General features: G+C 40.7%; 1 protein-coding gene across 7 annotated transcripts in view; it reads left to right on the forward strand.

Moving 5' to 3' along the window:
* PBRM1 (polybromo 1) overlaps positions 1-19,784 on the forward strand; it is a 70,509-nt gene that overhangs the window by 27,495 nt on the left and 23,230 nt on the right. For 5 of the 7 annotated variants that reach the window (XM_040359391.1, XM_040359393.1, XM_040359390.1 and 2 more), the window contains exons 10-14: positions 2,102-2,285; positions 2,821-3,000; positions 8,644-8,854; positions 14,164-14,370; positions 14,787-14,988. In XM_040359391.1, coding sequence (XP_040215325.1) covers positions 2,102-2,285; positions 2,821-3,000; positions 8,644-8,854; positions 14,164-14,370; positions 14,787-14,988 — 984 coding nt within the window. The remainder of the gene's footprint in view (positions 1-2,101; positions 2,286-2,820; positions 3,001-8,643; positions 8,855-14,163; positions 14,371-14,786; positions 14,989-19,784) is intronic. The other 2 variants (XM_040359395.1, XM_040359394.1) reach the window with 2 other exon arrangements.

Consider the following 19,784-nt stretch of genomic DNA (forward strand, 5'->3'; position numbering starts at 1 on the left):
GAAAAATGATTTAAGTGGAAACGAAGGGATTCCCCCCTATGCCCTCAATGTAGAGGTGCTCCAGCTAATCTTATACACATGCTCCTGGAGGTGTCCCAAACTCCAAAGATATTGGGAAGATATAGTCCAAAATGTTAATATACTTGGTATAAAACTAGTATTAGATCCAAGAATATGTTTGCTAAATATAGTGAATAAATCCAATATATCAGTAAATACCTATAGTGTAATAGCGAGATGTCTGTTTCTGGCGCAGAAATGGATCTTCATATATCCTCCGACGACGGAGGAATGGAGAACACCAAATAAGGGAAACTATAATAAAGGAGAAATGCACCTATTTACATAGAAACAATGAAAAGAAATGTTAAGCTTTTTGGAAAGATTGGTTGGAGGTATGGGACCTTAAGCAGTGAGGGGGCAGGGAGATAGAGGATTGGAGGTGGGGTGTGGGGGAAGGACAGGATAGTATTCATATAGGGGCAGATCCACATACATTTGCGTGGGCGCAGCGTATGTGAGATACGCTACGCCGCTGTAACTTACTTTGCAAATCTTTGAATCCTGAAAGAATTTGCGCCGTAAGTTACGGCGGCGTAGTGTATCTCTCGCGGTGTAAGGGCGCGGAATTCAAATGCGGCGAGTAGGGGGCGTGTTTCATTTAAATGAAGCGCGTCCCCGTGCCGAACGAACTGCGCATGCCCCGTCCGTCAAAACTCCCAGGGTGCATTGCTCCAAATGACGTTGCAAGGACATCATTGTTTTCGACGTGAACGTAAATGGCGTCCAGCTCCATTCACGGACAACTTACGCAAACGACGTAAAATTTTCAAAATTATACACGGGAACGACGGCCATACTTAACATTGAGTATGCCACCAGATAGCAGCTTTAACTATACGCCGGAAAAAGCCGAACGGAAACAACGTTATAGAATGCGACGGCCGCTCATACGTTCGTGGATCGTCGGAAATAGCTCATTTGCATACTCGACGCGGATTACGACGTGAACGCGTACGCCTGTCGTATCTAACACAGATGCCGTCGTATCTTGTTTAGTGGATACCAAAACAAAGATACAACGCGCAAAATTTGAAATTACGCGCCGTATCAACAGATACGCCGGCGTAATTTCTTTGAGGATCTGCCCCATAATGTGTGGTTTTTTTTGGGGGGGGGTTAATGTAAGATGTAGTATGGGTATGATAACTGTATCTGGAATTTATGAATGTGTAAAGTTTCAATCAAAAAATTACTGAATTTAAAAAAAAGGAGTTGAGCTTTAGATTTACCAAAAGCAACCCAACATCTGCATTTTACTTTATAAAAGAGGAGAAATTTGGGTCTTTGAGTGAAACATATGGGGGCACGTCTTTATCCCTATATCGTAGCAAAGAAGGGGGATTTTGGGGACTTTAAATGAGGTGAGTGGGAGTCGCATTTTTTAAGTCTCGAAAATCCCGCCTCTTATCTGCATTTTTACTGTCTAATATAATGTTTCCAAAACCAGTTTAGGACAGGAGCCTGAAAAACAAAAAATTATTCATGTAATGAATTTTCAAATTCTATTCCCCAAACAATTTTAGTCAGAACGAGTGTTTTAGGGCTCTTTCACACGTCCCTTCAGTTTCTTTCGTCCGCTCCGTCGGCTCAGCGGGGATCCCCGCTGAGCTGTCGGCAGATAGGGCGGTCCCCGCACACAGTGCAGGGACCGCCCTGTCTGAGCTCCGCTCTGCCCTATGGGGAACCGGATGCAGACGGACCGTGCGTCCGTCTGCATCAGTTCCGTTCTGCCGGACGGAAGAAAAATAGGGTTTTCTTCCGTCCGAAAACCGGATCCCGGCGGATGCTAGCGGATGCTCCATCCGCTAACGGACGCGTTCCCATAGGGATTCATTACAAGTCCGAATTAACGGACTTGTAATGAACGGACAGGCGGAACGGATGTCTGAAAGGGGCCTTATAGTAGAAGCTATTTATCTGTTGCTCCCCTAGGAGATGGTTTATTTAATGATGTTGACCTTTTGTTCTCTGTAATACCATGTGCTATGAAGTAAGACCGTTTGGCTAAACTCTGTACCACTGGTGATGTGTCTTGCAGGAAAGTGTGGAGTGTTATCATTCAAGGATTTTCTGTCTTGTCGCCCAACTGAGATCCCTGAAAATGACGTATTGCTTTGTGAGAGTCGGTATAATGAGAGTGACAAGCAAATGAAGAGGTTTAAGGGACTGAAAAGATTTTCATTGTCTGCAAAAGTTGTGGATGATGAAATTTATTATTTCAGGTAAAGTAAAATAAAACTTGTAGCAAAGTGTTTATTATTCCCTGTGTTTAGACTATGTATCTGCATCTACTCCTGTATGGTGTTAAAGGGGGTTGTAACGTTTTGTTTTTTATTTCCTAAATAGGTTCCTTTAAGCTAGTGCATTGTTGGTTCACTTACCTTTTTCCTTCGATTTCCCTTTTTTTTGTCTGAATTTCTCACTTCCTGTTCCTCCTCAGTAAGCTTGTCCCCATCATCTATGGGGGTTAGTCAGCCAGAACAGCTTACTGAGGAGGAACAGGAAGTGAGAAATTCAGACAACGAAAACAAAGAAAAAAAACATTTAGAAGGGAAATGGAAGGAAAAGGGAAGTGAACCAACAATGCACTAGCTTAAAGGAACCTATCTAGAAAATTAAAAACAAACCTTTACAACCCCTTTAAATTAGAAGTCCCAACTAAAACTAAAATCCCTGCATCTATAGACACCCATGATCTAACACTAACCTATCTAGCACTATAAAGAAAAAAAATGAGTATACATACCTTTTTTGAAGGCGAGGCGACCCGATCTCCAGCGCTGGAAGCTCTGCAGAGGACATGGGATGTGACATCACCCATAAAGTTACTATGGGGCTTCCGTTGTCGGATGTGTCCTCTGCACCCACACAGAGAAGCACAGAGAAGCAGCGGCTGACGGCTCAGCGTGGGATCGCGTCGGATCCGCTTCAGAAAAGGTATGTACACATTTTTTTTTCTTTAGATAGGTTAGTTTCAGCAGGGATTCTTGTTTTAGCATGGACTTTTACTTTAAACATCCTGTGCTGACAGAAATATGGAGGCTGCCATGGCTGATCTTCTTCTGGAAATGTTACTTGCCATTTCTGTCTTAATACTTTGAGTCACTAAAATGAGAAAAACATGGCGCTATTGAAGTCCAAAAAAATTCTGACCACCAGATTTGCAGACGGGGTTACAAAAATCATGGATCTGGGCTTTAACCAGTTCCCGCCCGGCCAATAGCAGATTGATGGCCAGGCAGTGGCTCTCCAATTCTGATCATATGATGCACTGTCAGGACGCGCTGATCGAAGAGCAATGCAGCAGTGCAATCTGTCACCGGTTGTGTCCACAGGACACAGCCAATGACCGATCAGAGTACTGGCTCGCTGCCAGTACCATGTGACCTATGACAGCAGGTCACATGACAGTTATACCCAATGGATGGCTTCCTTTCATGCCATCCATTGTGTACATTGTGTTGCTAGCTGTGATTTGTCAATTTGATCACATGTACAGACAGGACCAACCATAGTCCATCTGTATTATGTGATTAGCTTTGACCAATCACAGCTAATCGCAACAAAATAAACTGATTCAGTTTCATTCAGTAAAATGCTTGCTTATAGCAATGTAATTCACTGCTATAAGCAAACATGTGTAAAAAAAAAAAAAAAAATCTGATCACTTCCACAGAGTAGTACAATGTTACTATGGTAATATTATATTGCTCTGGTCACAGTGTGTTAAAAAAAATTGTTAAAAAAACACATCGGTGTCCCTGATCACCACCACACCAGTTATATGATGATGCCGTACTGCACTGGTGACAGTATGTTAAAAAAAAAAAAACTGTGAATAATTTTTTATATATATATATATATATATATATTTCATCTTTTCCCAAAAAAATAACAACTTCAGAAAACCTGCCATGCCTCTTATTAAATACCTAAAACTGTCTACTGTCCAAAAAGCGGTAATTTTGGGGGTATTTGTACTGTCCTGACATTTTAGGGCAGGGATCCTCAAACTACGGCCCTCCAGCTGTTGCAGAACTACACATCCCATGAGGCATTGGAACACACTGACATTCACAGACATGACTAGGCATGATGGGAATTGTAGTTCCTGAACAACTGGAGGGCCATAGTTTGAAGACCCATGTTTTAGGGCCTCAAGAAATGTGAGTCCGTTAGTACATCAGGATTGATACATTTTTAGATATACTGGACTCTAACTTTCCTACAATATACACTGATTTGGGTTATTTTCACCAAAGTGTAGCAGAACACATTTTGGGCTAAATTTATGAAGAACAATTATTTATTTACAAAATTTTATAACAGAAACAAAGAAAAACTATTTATTTATTATTTCAATTTTTTTTGTATTTTTTCATTTATTTAGCATAAAAAAAAAAACACTGGAGAATAATAACCACCAAAAGAAAGCTCTATTTGTGAACAAATTGTCATTCAAAGTATGACAGCTGGAAGCTGGAAACTGGCCTGGGCAGGAAGGGGATTAAAAGTGCCCATTATTGATATGGTTAAACACTTTTTTTACTGGGCACTTAAACCCCTGCCTGCCAAGACTAATTTTTAGCTTTAAGCGCTGACACATTTTGAATGACAATTGCGCGGTCATACAACACTGTACTCAAATTATATTTTAATCATTTTTCTTCCCACAAATAGAGCTTTCTTTTGGTGGTATTTGATCAACTCTGCGGTTTTTATTTTTTGCGCTATAATAAAAAAAATGAATATTTTGAAAAAAAAAAAAAAAAAAATGTTTTTGTCATATCCCAATAAAAAAAAAAAATGTTCTCCGTTTAGGCCGATTACATATTCTTCTAAAAAAAAATCGCAATAATCGCATATTGATTGGTTTGCGCAAAAGTTATAGTACCTACAAAATAGGGGATAGATTTATGATTTTTTTTTTCTTACTAGTAATGGCTGCGATCTGCGATTTTTGTCAGGCCTGCGATATTGCGGCGGACATATCGGACACTTTTGACACTGTTTTGGGACCATTCACATTTATACAGCGAACAGTGCTATAAATTTTCACTGATTACTGTATAAATGTGACTGGCAGGGAAGGGGTTAACACTAGGGGACGAGGAAGGTGTTAAATGTATTCCCTGGGAGTGATTCACTCCACCCGGCAGTTGAGAGCCGGACGTCTTTCGTCTATAGCGCGGTTCTCAAGTGGTTAAAGTACCAAACTTGAAGATAAGTTGGTGCTTGTGTTAATTGCAAAGAAATTCTACTTAAGGCCGGATTCACACCTATGCAGTTTTAGCACTTTTTGCATTTTGCAGATTTGCTCTACAGTCCATTTAACATTGTTTCCTATGGAACACGTTCTGTAGAGCAAATATGCAAAAAGCACTAAAAATGCATAGGTGTGAATCCAGTCTAAGGCATTAAAATAAAAACTGATGATCTTAGACCTCATAAACCCTGTCAAGGGGAACTATAGTGGTTTGGTGTACATTTTTTTTATTGTATTTAATTTTTTTAGCTTAAACTGGTGGTTTTTATATTTTTACTTTACATTTATATAAAATACATTAAAAATGTAAACTCCCCTCATTTTGTGAAAAATGGAAGGAAAATACCGCGCTACCCAACAGTGAATGTACACCATAAAATTAAAATTAATACAAAATTTGTGAAACCTAAACCGTGAAAAAAAAGTTTTTTTGAAAGCAGAAGAAATAGCAGCAGCTTTAAAATGTGAGATGGCACATTATAAACATGATAAAAAGAAGGAAGCTGTGCTGTAATTTATAACACACTAGTGCATACAAACCCAATACATATTAAATTGGACAAAGTATAACCTGGTGATTGATGGTGCAGCAGTAAAGCTATCATCAAGGTTGTAAACAAAGAAACATATATATAATATAATAAATCAATATATATGAAAGAGTCCTCAACAGTGTTGTGCCATAGTGACAAACCTCAACAAAAATATCAGAATATACTCAATATTAGTGCCATATCCAAGTCCTATAGAAAGCTGAGCGATCCACAGTAGTGAATGATGGAGTGAGCCTATCTATTCCACCAGTAACACACGTACACCTCCACCGACTGAAATGCCTGCTTACCGAAATGCAAGCTAATCAGAGCCTGTCAGACGATTATAATCTGTCCTGGTCAGTGTCTCTCTCAGCAGCAGAATGCAATTAGGGAAAACCAAAACTGGATAGGAGATCCACACGGAACAGTCACAGGAATCCTCAAACGTGTCCCAAAGGAAAAAAGCACTCACGCGTAATACAGTAACAAAGTACGCTTTTATTAAGATATAAATTGTACTTACAAGAAGTCGGTACTAAAAATCGTAAAAAAAAAGGCCGCCCGGCGTGTAGACAACCTGTCCACTGGGTGATGACGTCAGCGCGTCAACCTCCCGACGATCGTTTTGTCTCACACAGACGTCGTCATAGGGGAACCCAACATTCTAAAATTGCAGTATTGGGGAAGGATGGATTTACAAATGCATGCGTAAATTATATTGTACATAGTCATACCCTGTACCAGTTGCACATATTTCATATCTTTTAAGCATGCTCTGGTACTGATGATTGTACAATCCTGTTATAAAATATCTTGACTGCTACAATTTATAGAACATGATTGTTCTTTATTTGTAACATTTCAAAACTCAATAAAACAAACTTTAAAAAAACCTGAAACATATTACATACAATACAGCGGTTATTAATGACGGCTGTCGAAATGCTTGTGACTTTGGTACAACAATTTTTTTTATATAAATAGATCTCCTACATGTTACCACATTTCTATAGCTTTTGTGAAGGTCATCAAATTTACACACCCCAAGTTTGAAATGCCATTACAAAAGCCTGAACACACTAAATTGCTATGGACCAGTCACAGATATACAAAGTACATTGTGAAAATTTCTGCCATTTTTGTAAAAGGAGTCTGGATTGTGAGAGAACTTTTTCCCTGTTCACATAGAACATGAATTGACTTAAGCCCTGTACACGCGATTGGTTCGTCTGATGAAAACGGACCGATGGACCGTTTTCATCGAACAAACCGATTGTGTGTGGGCCCCATCGGTTTTTTTATTCATCGGTGAAAAAAAATAGAACCTGTTTTAAAAATTTCTTATGGTTAAAAAACCGATAGAAAAAAACGATCGTCTGTGGGTCAAAAATCCATGCATGCTCAGAATCAAGTCGACGCATGCTCGGAAGCATTGAACTTCATTTTTCTCAGCACGTCGTTGTGTTTTACGTCACCGCGTTGGACACGATCAGATTTTTAACCAATGGTGTGTAGGCAAGACTGATGAAAGTCGGCTTCATCGGATATCCGATGAAAAAATCCATCGGATTAGATTCCATCAAATATCCGATCGTGTGTACAAGGGCATTCATTATACATAAAATGTGAGCTCTGGGGTTTTAAATCTACTATTTGCTTTGTTACTTAGGGCCGTATTTATAAAGCAGTGAATCCTAAATTCACCAAATTATCACTGCAGGTGCATGACCTGTCACATTAAACATCACATGATTTCCCTTGTTGTGCTATTCTGTGGGACTCGAGTCATCAGAAAATGCACTACCGTGAATCGACACTTAGCCCGCCCCTCTCCCCTCGTTCACATCGAATGCGGCTTTGAAATTGTGAAACTTCATCTTAAATCACACAATTTCAACGACGCATATCAGAGCGACTTATAAGACATCTGTGCGGCTTCCTGCACAGATGTCCATTCAAGTTGCACCCAAAATTGCAAAAAGTAGTGGTGTACTTTCTTTTTCGAATTGACGCGGCACTGCAAAGTCGGCATTGCAGCGGTTTGAATAGCGTACTGGCCGGCAATAGGATGTGACTTGTCATGTGATTTGACCTGTCAAATTGTATAACAGGTCGCTCAAATGTGAACAGGGGCTTAATGTGATATTTACAGTTGTTTCTAACCTGGTTGGCAAATTGAAAGTACCATTAGTTTCAAAGTAGCAAAAATATGTCTTAAAGCGGGGGTTCACCCTTAGAGGGCACTTTTCCCCCTTAGATTCCTGCTCGTTATTACTAGGGGAATCGGCTATTTATTTAAAAATAGGTGCAGTACTTACCCGTTTACGAGACGCATCCTCTCCGTCGCTTCCGGGTATGGGCTTCGGGAATGGGCGTTCCTTCTTGATTGACAGGTTTCCGAGAGGCTTCCGACGGTCGCATCCATCGCGTCACGATTTTCCGAAAGAAGCCGAACGTCGGTGCGCAGGCGCAGTATAGAGCCGCACCGACGTTCGGCTTCTTTCGGCTACGAGTGACGCGATGGATGCGACCGTCGGAAGCCTCTCGGAAGACTGTCAATCAAGAAGGAACGCCCGCTCCCGAAGACCATACCCGGAAGCGACGGAAGAAGATGCAGCTCGAAAACGGGTAAGTACTGCACCTATTTTAATACAAATAGCCGATTCCCCTAGACCGAACGAGCAGGAATCTAGGGGAAGAAAAAAATTTTTTTTAGAAATGGGTGAACTCCCGCTTTAAGTAATTTTTTCTTCTTCTTTTTTTTTTTTTTTTTTGTAGAAAACCTATTGTTCCTCAGAAAGAACCATCTCCCCTCCTGGAAAAAAAGATCCAGGACTTAGAGGCGAAATTTGCTGAGTTGGAAGGAGGTGATGAAGAGATTGAAGATATGGGAGAAGAGGAGGGTGAGATCTTGGAGGCTCCATCTCTCCCACAACTCCAAACACCCATGTCTGGTGAATTAGATATCATGCCATACACTCCCCCACAGGTAACAAAAAGTAATATTTGGGGAATCCTTTGCTGATAAATGTATAGAGTTTATTAGAAGTTAGATAGATCCTTTTGAAGTAATGTCCAGAATGTGGTAATTTTTAGCCTAGTTTTAACATATGTTTGTCCTCCAGGGTCTAAAAGTGGACTTTACATTTTTTAAAAGGAAGTGATATGGTTCTATGTTTTGTGCCCCCCTGTGTACTCATTGTGCAGGTAATTGATTGTGTTTTGTCTGCTGCTCTCTCGCTGAAAATGGACAAAGTCTAAGATCTTAACTATGGAATATACAGTAGGACAGTAGGTTGGCAAGATGCACCAATGCTGTTTATAACCAGTGTGACCAAAAAGAAGTTCTGGGCTATGGGACCAATAGCCGATAAAGCACAGTGATTCTTTATTAAAATGCCCATTTATAATACCAAACAACCCCCCCCCCCCCCCAAACATGTATTTGCTGCTAGGCCAAACTAAAAGCGTGACCCTTTTTGGTTTTATTTAACCGGAAAAAAAATCTGCTATAATTTTATAACCTGTTTTATTTATTGGGTAATAGAGTATCACACTACAATTCTTTTAAAAAATAAATAAAAACAAAAGTACTCTTTCAACTGTTTGGAGGAAGCCTACCTTGAATAGGTTGATGACATATCTCCTATTCTCTAATAGATGCAAGGAGTGTAAGCCTTGCTTTCTGTCTTGTTCGCTTTTAAAACCCAGATACATAGAAAAATGTAACCCTATTTTGCCTAGATACCTTTCATATTGGTCACAGCTGTAGTCATATGAAAGCGGTAGAATATGTAACAAGTCATGGTAAGACTATGTGGGCATTGGTGCTTCTTCCCATTCCTCTGTTTCCCTCCTTCTGTTAGACATGGAGGAAGCTGATTTGACATCCTTGATCTCTGCTGTGCACTTGATTTGATCTTCTCTTTAAAAATCAAGCCTTGGCAAGACAGAAATACAACACGTCCTACTTTCCTCAGACTCTTTATAGACCACCATTTTATATATATATATATATATATATATATATATATATATATATATATATATATATATATATATATATATATATATATATATATATATATGTTGTTTTAATGTGATCTTGTTACTAGACCCTGCCTTAGAACCTGGCCCTCATTTCTGAAAGCAAAAGTAAAGCCAGTTGGGGATAAAGAGGAGGAAGGCCACTTGTGTATACAATCTCTCAGAATATTATTGTGAGGCCAGTGTATACTTTAAACACTAGACTGCATTTAAGTTAAGGGTATTGTCCATCCCCACTTCTTTAGACAATATGTATACTGCTTAACATTCAGAAACTGTTACTACAGAATTTATGAAATAAGTACCTCATTTCCGTGTACTGATCAAACTTTAAGGGGTCCATTTAAAACAGGGGTGGCCAACCAGTGGCCCGGGGCCCTCTGATGTGGCCCGCGGGGCCCTCTGATGTGGCCCGCGGGGCTCTCTGATGTGGCCCGCGACCTCCTGCTCTGGGATGGAAGGTCGGCAAGCCCAGATTGCAGGTTGCCAACTTTCCATCTGAGAGCATCAATGTTGTAAATAAAGCCGGCGGTAGGGGAAGCAAGCGGCTTTTGCAGAAAGTGCACCACACCTGCAGGATATAATAGATGTCGATGGCAAAGTGCAACTAACTGGCGGGAAAACCACAGGTACACTGCACCGCAATAGACCACAGAACATCAGTATAAAAGCAGCCTTAGGCCCCTTTCAAGCGATCGGTCCGACCCAATTGGACCCTCTATTCACCTCTATGGATCGGCAGTTGTAAACAGACTTTTGTCCATTTACACCTGCCTACCTCCAATCCGATCTGCTAAAAAAACAGAAGTGGATCTGTCCCCTTCCATCTGATTGGATCAGAGGGCCCATAGAGTAGATTGGGCTGTGTCTGCTTGGCATATGCAGACTGGACACAGACCAGTCATCTGCCCACTCCTCTCATTGTGGCCCGCGACTTGTTACTAAGTCGCCTTAAGTGGCCCTCGGCCTTCAAAAGGTTGGGCACCCATGATTTAAAATAAAAAAAAATTGCTGTATGAATGTCACAAATAATTGCACAGCCAACAGGACTAATTACCATATTGTGTCTAATATGTTTATTTCGTATGATCATCAGCCCCATGTAGTGACCATAATGTTTTATTTTCCTGAAATGCCTCAATCAGTGGGCCTCAATCATTTAGATGGAGGTGACGATGATAGGAAATAAACTTATTAAATACTTTATAAGCTGACATACATTGCGGGGGCTACCCAAATAGCTTGAGATGGGTAACGACATCAACCATAACACCATAGGCCTCTATTATTTACCTGATCCACTCCCTGCATCCTATTGGGTGTATTGTGGTTTATGGCAAAATAATTGACACGGCTAAAAGTGCCAATAGCAAATTAGTGTATTTCTAACATTGCAGTATTGGGGAAGGATGAATTTACAAATGCATGCTTAAATTATGTTGTACATAGTCATACCCTGCACCAGTTGCACATCTTTCATATCTTTTAAGCATGCTCTGGTACTGATGATCGTACAATCCTGTTATAAAATATCTTGACTGCTACAATTTATAGAACATGATTGTTCTTATTTGTAACATTTCAAAACTCAATAAAACAAACTTTAAAAAAAACTGAAACATATTACATACAATAAAGCGGTTATTCATGCCGGCTGTGCAAATGCTTGTGACTTTTGTACAACATTTTTTTTTTTTTATATATATATAAATAGACCTCCTACATGTTGCCACATTTCTATAGCTTTTTTGAAGGTCATCAAATTTACACATCCCAAGTTTGAAATGCCATTACAAAAGCTTAAACACACTAAATTGCTATGGACCAGTCACAGATATACAAAGTACCATGTGAAAATTTCTGCCATTTTTGTAAAAGGAGTCTGGATTGTGAGAGGACTTGCTCCCTTTTCACATAGAACATGAATAGACTTATACATAAAATGTGAGCTCTGGGGCTTCGTTACTTAGGACCGTATTTATAAAGCAGTGAATCCTAAATTCACCAAATTATCACTGCAGGTGAATTTTCCAGGTGCATGACCTGTCACAAGTGAATGTTTGGTGCAAGGCACATTTGCTGGTTTTAAAAAAATGCCCCTTATGCCCCACACACACACGATCAGAATTTCCGTTGGGATAAACCCCTGACTGATTTTTCTGACGGAATTCCGTTCAAGCTGTCTTGCATACACACTGTCACACCAAATTCCGACCGTCCAAAACACGGTGACGTACAACACTACGACGAGCCGAGAAAAAGTTTAATGCTTCCGAGCATGCGTCAACTTGATTCTGAGCATGCATGTTTTTTTCTCCGTCGGAGTTCCATACAGATGAACTCTGTAAAAACTCTGATGGGGCGCACACACACGGTCAGAATATCCGATGAAAAAATTCCGTCTGACTTTTTTCATCGAAAATCCAGATCGCGTGTACAAGGCATTAGTCTGACCAGAATCTCACTGACTGCATGCTTGTTGCATACTCATTGTGTACCTGGCATTATAAAAGTATGTTAGCTGAGCATTTTTTCTTGTTGCTATAGCAACCACCAGAATCTGTGTTTAATTTTAAGTGCTGGACTGCATAATTGACAGCTGTAAGCTTATTGGGCAGCAAGAAGCGTTTCCTATACCACCTATGACTCTGTTAATAGTAAAGCCAAGATGGCAACTCGTGAGCATGAACCTTTTAAAAGTTTATTGTAGTGCTCTCCTGACGGGTTCTATTTAATACACTCAATACCGTATTTTCCGGCGTATAAGACGACCCCCTAATTTTCCAGGAAAAATTTAGATTTTGGGATATACTCACTGTATAAGACTACCCCCTTCCTTCTAGTCTTTCTGGAAGCTGAGGGGTAGCCAGAACCGCTGACAGAAACAGGCTTTTTCAAATCTCACTGTGCCATTGCATTCCTCACTGTGCCATTACATTCCTCACTGTGCCATTACATTCCTCACTGTGCCATTACATTCCTCACTGTGCCATTACATTCCTCACTGTGCCATTACATTACATGCCCAGACTGTGCCATTACATTACATGCCCAGACTGTGCCATTACATTACATGCCCCCACATTGCCACTGTGCCATTACATGCCCCCACATTGCCACTGTGCCATTACATGCCCCCACATTGCCACTGTGCCATTACATGCCCCCACATTGCCACTGTGCCATTACATGCCCCCACATTGCCATTGTGCCATTACATGCCCCCACATTGCCACTGTGCCATTACATGCCTGAACTTGTTGCCCCCCCAGTGCAATAACACTCACTTTTTTTTCTTCCAGCGGTGACCGTCCCCAATGCTGCGAGCGTGAATGATTTCAAAGCCGCGCCTTCACTGCAGAGTGTTCTGTGATAGGAGGAACAAAAATCTTCCCAGCAGCGCCTCTGTTCTGTTTCCGCCTATCACGGACGTCTTCTCATCTCGTCCGAGGATGAGAAGGCATCTGTGATAGGAGGAACACAGAACAGAGGCGCTGCTGGGAAGATTTTTGTTCCTCCTATCACAGAACACTCTGAAGAGAAGGCGCGGCTTTGAAATCATTCACGCTCGCGCTCGCCGTATGGAGACTGTCACAGCTGGGGAAAAAAAAGTGAGTACTGAGATCGTACCCGGCGTATAAGACGACCCCCGACGTTGGATGCATTTTTTTGCATCCAGAAAGTCGTCTTATACGCCGTAAAATACGGTAGTTCAATCCATCTCTGTCATGGCAGCTTCAAGCACACATTTCAGAAAGTTTAATACAGAAAAACTTTTTAGGTACAGTCAGTCATGTTAGGTATGCTCAAGACGTGTTTGTTCTGTTTTTGCAAAGGCTAGATTTTGATTGATTGATTTAATATTTGATCAGAATAAAGAAACGCTATGCCAAAAATATAATCATTCTTTCTTCTAACATAGGCACAGATTAGCTGTTAGAAAGCATAAAGGCTTTTCCATTTTCTGTGTGATGCAGCATGCTTTCTGCTCATCCAATAGCCTTTTATGTAAGGCACCATGTTTAATGTAGAATAAACCTCAATATATGGAGGCTTTGCCGCTTGGACAGAATAAAGTAAAGCAGCAATACCACGTATATATGCTGTCTCATAGCTCATGACATTCTTGTCTGAACTAAGAGGTTTTTTTTAATTTGCCAAATGCAAGACAACGTTGAACCAGAAAGTTTTGTTTTTTATTTTATTTTTTTGTTAATCCTTTGCAATTGGTGTTTTAAAACACTAAATCAGGCCGCCGCCGTCGCCGCGCTTTCAAGCTCCCCCCGATGCACCGACGACCTGACGGCAGAGGTCAGGCTGCCCTCCCCTGCCTCATTGACGCAAAAGGGGAACGTAGCAGAGCCCACTGAAAAACCCACTGACAGACAAAAGCAAGATGGCGACCCGGGGGAGACAGTGGACAGCAAATTGCCCAAACCAGTAGTAGACACCGTAAAGGTAAATTTTGAAGAGCCAAGTTCAGGGATGCTGTTATTTTTCCATATCTAGTGTTTTTTCCGTACTTAGTGGGATAGTTATCTCTTCTTTCTGGGGTGGGGAGGGTGGATGGCGTGGTATTGCTGCTTTGACGTGGCTGTGCTTGCGTATCTGCTGAGTGTCTTCCTAGCTTTTTATTTTCCTTGTATGTTTCATTGCCTTAGATCTCATCTAACATAGAACCATACCAAAGCTGTCCACTCTCTAACAATGGTTAGTGTAAGACTGCTGGTGTGTACAGCAGCCACCAGAACAATGTTTTTATTTTTTAATTTTTTTTCCACTGGGTTCCAATAACTGTAATCTATCATGTCCAAACAAAGGTTCACCCTAACTACTTCTGAAAAAGAATTATTTAACCTTTACATCCCTTCTAGTCTACGCCAAAGTCTGGCAAGAACAGCACCAAGAAAGAAGGAGGGAAGAGGAAGATTAACATGAGTGGTTACATCCTTTTTAGTAGTGAAATGAGGGCTGTAATTAAAGCTCAACACCCAGACTACTCTTTTGGCGAACTCAGTCGTTTAGTAGGAACAGAGTGGCGAAATCTGGAGGCCACAAAGAAAGCGGATTATGAAGGTAAACCATCAATCTGTCTTGTGATGGACTCTCTACAGATCTTACGTGGATGTATAAATGGTAATAAAGTGTATAAGCCAACACATAAAGATTTAAACAAATCTCTTTCTACCGTGTTTCCCCGAAAATAAGACCTACCCCGAAAATAAGACCTAGCGTTATTTTCCAGGATGGGTGTAATATAAGCCCTACCCCGAAAATAAGCCCTATTTTAAAATGCTTGTAAAATCTTATAATCCAGTATTATATAATGTACAATGTGTGTGTTTCTGTAATAAAATTGCAGGAAAGAGAGCCCTGGCAGGTCACAAAAGTGCAGAGCGGCGCTATAACGAAGGTATTTGGCACAATTATATTACAGAAACACACATTTTACATTATATAATACTGTAATAGTGTGGATTATAGGATTTTACAAGCATTTTAACTCAGTTCACACTGGAGATTCCTGTCAAGCAGGGAGAGAGAAGACAGTACATTTCATGGTAAGACCTACCCCCAAAATAAGCCCTACTGTGTCTTTTGTTGCCAAAATTAATATAAGTCCCGGGCTTATTTTCGGGGAAACGCGGTAAGAGAAATGAGTAGGCTATGATTGCTCATCGTCTCCTGAAAATGGTCATTGCCAACTACTATGCAGCTCCTTATGTGCATACTTGCTCTGGGTCAGTGATGTAAATGATTGAAACTAGAGACTCTGGGGGTTATTTACGAAAGGCAAATCCACTTTAAACTACAAGTGCAAAGTGCATATGAAAGTGCAGTCGCTGTAGATCCGAGCGGGACATGCAAGGAAAATAATAAACAGAATTTTGGCTTGCACATGATTTGGATAATAAAATCAGCAGAGCTTCCCCTCATTTCAGATGTACCCCTCAGATTTACAGCGACTGCACTTCCAAGTGCACTTTGCACTTGTAGTTTGCACTTGTAGAGCAAAGTGTATTTGCCCTTCGTAAATAACCCCCACAATTTCACAACCAGACCACCACCATTTTCAGAATGAGAAGTTGCCAATGGCTGCCTCTTCTTTTTTTTTTTTTTTTCTTTTAATGTTGATCTGCAGGAAGATATAAAACAACGGTGAATGCAGTTATGTGTTCAGTAAAAAATACTGCTTTTTGCAGACAATTTACCTACCTGAATCTGGCTTGGTGTCAGCCCCTTGTAACCTCTTGTACAGTAGAAATTAGATTGAGAGATGCGGGGGCAGCAGTAGAAGCCAATCATGTGTGCTCCATGTTTGTTTAAGTTAATCTGAACTGAAAAAATTAAGATGTGCTATGTTATATAAAAGTGAGAGTACCACTCTAAAAAAACACAAAGTTCAATGTGGTCAAACAGCGCTAAAAATTGGTAGTGATTGTCCAATTTCAAATAAAATAAAATAACATGCAGGTATTCATTGGAAACGGATTAGGGAGATCAAGGTAGTGAAGAAAGTTGATAGAATATTCTACACCTCTTCCCAGGATAAGTCACCACTTGTGGGGCACACTCCCCTTCGGGGTACTCACTCACCAAAAGGCAAAATATAGTATGCACTGAAAGGTATCTTTACTCTCTGGATCCTCCGTTTCTCAAGTGGGTATCAGGCAAAGGGTCAGCTCCACATAAAAACAGAGAAGGGTACCAGACAATAGTGTAATCCCGTTTTTATTAAATAAATGAAGCAATCCCTTTTTAAAACAGCAGATCCCCGCTCAATATGCACGTACCGCACAATAGATGGTAACACACATGGATCATCGGTAAGTGAAGGTGTCCTCTGACCGGCATCCAATCTCCCAGGTAAACTTCACAAACAGGTTTACTAGCCAAAGTTTGCAGGAAACCGTCGAATGGAAACCGTCGTATGGGCAGAGTACACTATGGAACGCACGCTTGGAGCGCACGCGTCACTTCCGGGTCGCCGTACGAATCTTACCCTGACCAGTTTCGCTGTCCAATCAGCTTCTACAGAGGGCGTCCTCTGTAGAAGCTGATTGGACAGGGTAAGATTCGTACGGCGACCCGGAAGTGACGCGTGCGCTCCAAGCGTGCGTTCCATAGTGTACTCTGCCCATACGACGGTTTCCATTCGACGGTTTCCTGCAAACTTTGGCTAGTAAACCTGTTTGTGAAGTTTACCTGGGAGATTGGATGCCGGTCAGAGGACACCTTCACTTACCGATGATCCATGTGTGTTACCATCTATTGTGCGGTACGTGCATATTGAGCGGGGATCTGCTGTTTTAAAAAGGGATTGCTTCATTTATTTAATAAAAACGGGATTACACTATTGTCTGGTACCCTTCTCTGTTTTTATGTGGAGCTGACCCTTTGCCTGATACCCACTTGAGAAACGGAGGATCCAGAGAGTAAAGATACCTTTCAGTGCATACTATATTTTGCCTTTTGGTGAGTGAGTACCCCGAAGGGGAGTGTGCCCCACAAGTGGTGACTTATCCTGGGAAGAGGTGTAGAATATTCTATCAACTTTCTTCACTACCTTGATCTCCCTAATCCGTTTCCAATGAATACCTGCATGTTATTTTATTTTATTTGAAATTGGACAATCACTACCAATTTTTAGCGCTGTTTGACCACATTGAACTTTGTGTTTTTTTAGAGTGGTACTCTCACTTTTATGTTTTGATACATACGTCTTTTGATAGTATGTTTTAAATAGCTGCTTCTTTACACACTATTACCTATCTATATGATATTTTATCAAATATTAATATATATATCCATATTTAATATCTGGAAGTTTATGTATCAGACCATTACCTTCCTGGTGATTGACTGAATTGTCAACATATCAGCTGTGGCCTGGCTTCCTGGCGCTAAGGCGTGTCACTAGGCCTTGTGTGGCACTGTGTTTAGACTGTGCTATGTTATAGTTAACAACTATAAAAGTTAATTTTGCCTAAGCAGTAATCCTGCAAAATCTACCGTTTTTCTTTTATCTGGAATTTCTCTTAAAAAAAAGCAGTGCACTTCTAAGCAAGAAGCATTGCGAGTCTTTTAAAGTTGCAACTTTTGTCACAATTTTTTTCAATCCATAGTATCACTGTATAGGAAGCACAGCTGTTATAAATGACATTCATTCATAACAGCTTTGTTGACATTGTGATCACATGATCTCCGGGTCAGTCAAAGTGAATCGGGTACTGGGAGCACAGTACACAGCGGTCATCGGAGCAGTGCACTGCATGCCCCATGTTGGATGACGTACATGTGTGTCATCCAGCCTGCCTGTGCTACCTGTAAATGTACTGTGGGTGGTCAGCAAGTGGTTAACCGCTTTCCATCTTTAGGTCCTGTGCCTGGCTCTCTGTGACGAATGAAGCCGGTGATCTGGCGATATGGTTCCGGCTAACGAGAAAGTTCCTTTAAGGACTGCGCAGGCGCAATACTTGCCGACGGAAATCTCCGAACCTCGGCCGGCATCCAGGGCGACGTGGAATTTGAGGAAAGGGGCTCGCTCAGCCTCCTGGCTCTTTTTTTAACATCCTCCAATCCACGGGGATGTTAAAGAATGAGCCTGGATGCCGGCCGAGGTTCGGAGATTTCCGTTGGCAAGGATTGTGCCTGCGCAGTCCTTAAAGGAACTTTCTCGTTAGGGGAACCTTAACGACAAGTCACCGAAAGCAACAAAGATTTTGTCACTTCCACTTTCAGTTTATTGTTTACAAGCTGGTAACAATCTCAGTTCGATCGGATGCTGTTGAGGGACTAGAAGAGATCTGGAGTCTAATAGATCGCAGATCTCTAAGTACAGTGTACCTGTCACTGTCCATACTTTCACAAGGGATGTTGTTCATCCTTTGTGATAGCAAAAAAGTTGATCCCCCAAAAGAACATTTAAAGCGACAGTTTAAAAAAGTAATAAAATTGAACAAAAAAATGTAAAGCTCCCTCATCCCTCCATGCTCACGTGCAAATGCAAACGCATACATGGGTCTCAATATGTAAATGGTGATCACAACACACATAAGGTATCGCTGTGAACATCAGAGAGAGCAATAATTCTAGTGCCAGACCTCTCTGTTAAAACTCTGTTTAAACTGGTAACCTGTAAAGGCTTTTTAAAGCATTTCAATGGAGATTTTTGGTTACCATTGTTTGTCACCATTCCACAGGCATGTACAATTTTAAAGTGTGACATGTTCGGTATCTATTTACTCGGCGTAACATCATCTTTATATTTTAACAAAAAATTGGGTGTTATCTGACATAATTTCAACACTCACCGTTTTTTTTCCTTATGGACTTTGCTATTAGAAATTATATAATGTTTGGGGTTCCAACTAATTCTTTAGCAAAAAAAAATGCAGATTTTTTACATGTGAGAAATCTTATGCCCCATACAGACGGTCATTTTTTGTGATGAAAAAAAAATGACGTTTGAAGTGATGAAAAAAAACGACATTTTTGAAACTTCATTTTCAAAAACGATGTAGCATACACACCATCATTTTGAAAAATGGTGAACAAAGTGACGGCACTCTAAAGGGGAAGTTCTATTCGCCTTGAGGCTGCTTTTAGCTGGTTACTTGTTAGTAAAAGATGATTCGTGCTTTTTTGTCTGTTACAGCGTGATGAATGTGCTTACTCCATTATGAATGGTAGTTTTACCTCCCGTCTCAAAACTTGCTTCTGGGCATGTGCGGGTTTAAAAACGTCGTTTTGCCCACACACTATAATTTTCATTGACACAAAAAATGACATTTTGAAAAACGACACAAAAAATTCGAGCATGTTCGAATTTTTTTTTTGTCATTTTTCAGAAGACATAAAATGACATTTTG

This window comes from Rana temporaria, chromosome 7, assembly GCF_905171775.1.
Source record: "Rana temporaria chromosome 7, aRanTem1.1, whole genome shotgun sequence".
Taxonomy (NCBI): Eukaryota; Metazoa; Chordata; class Amphibia; order Anura; family Ranidae; genus Rana; species Rana temporaria.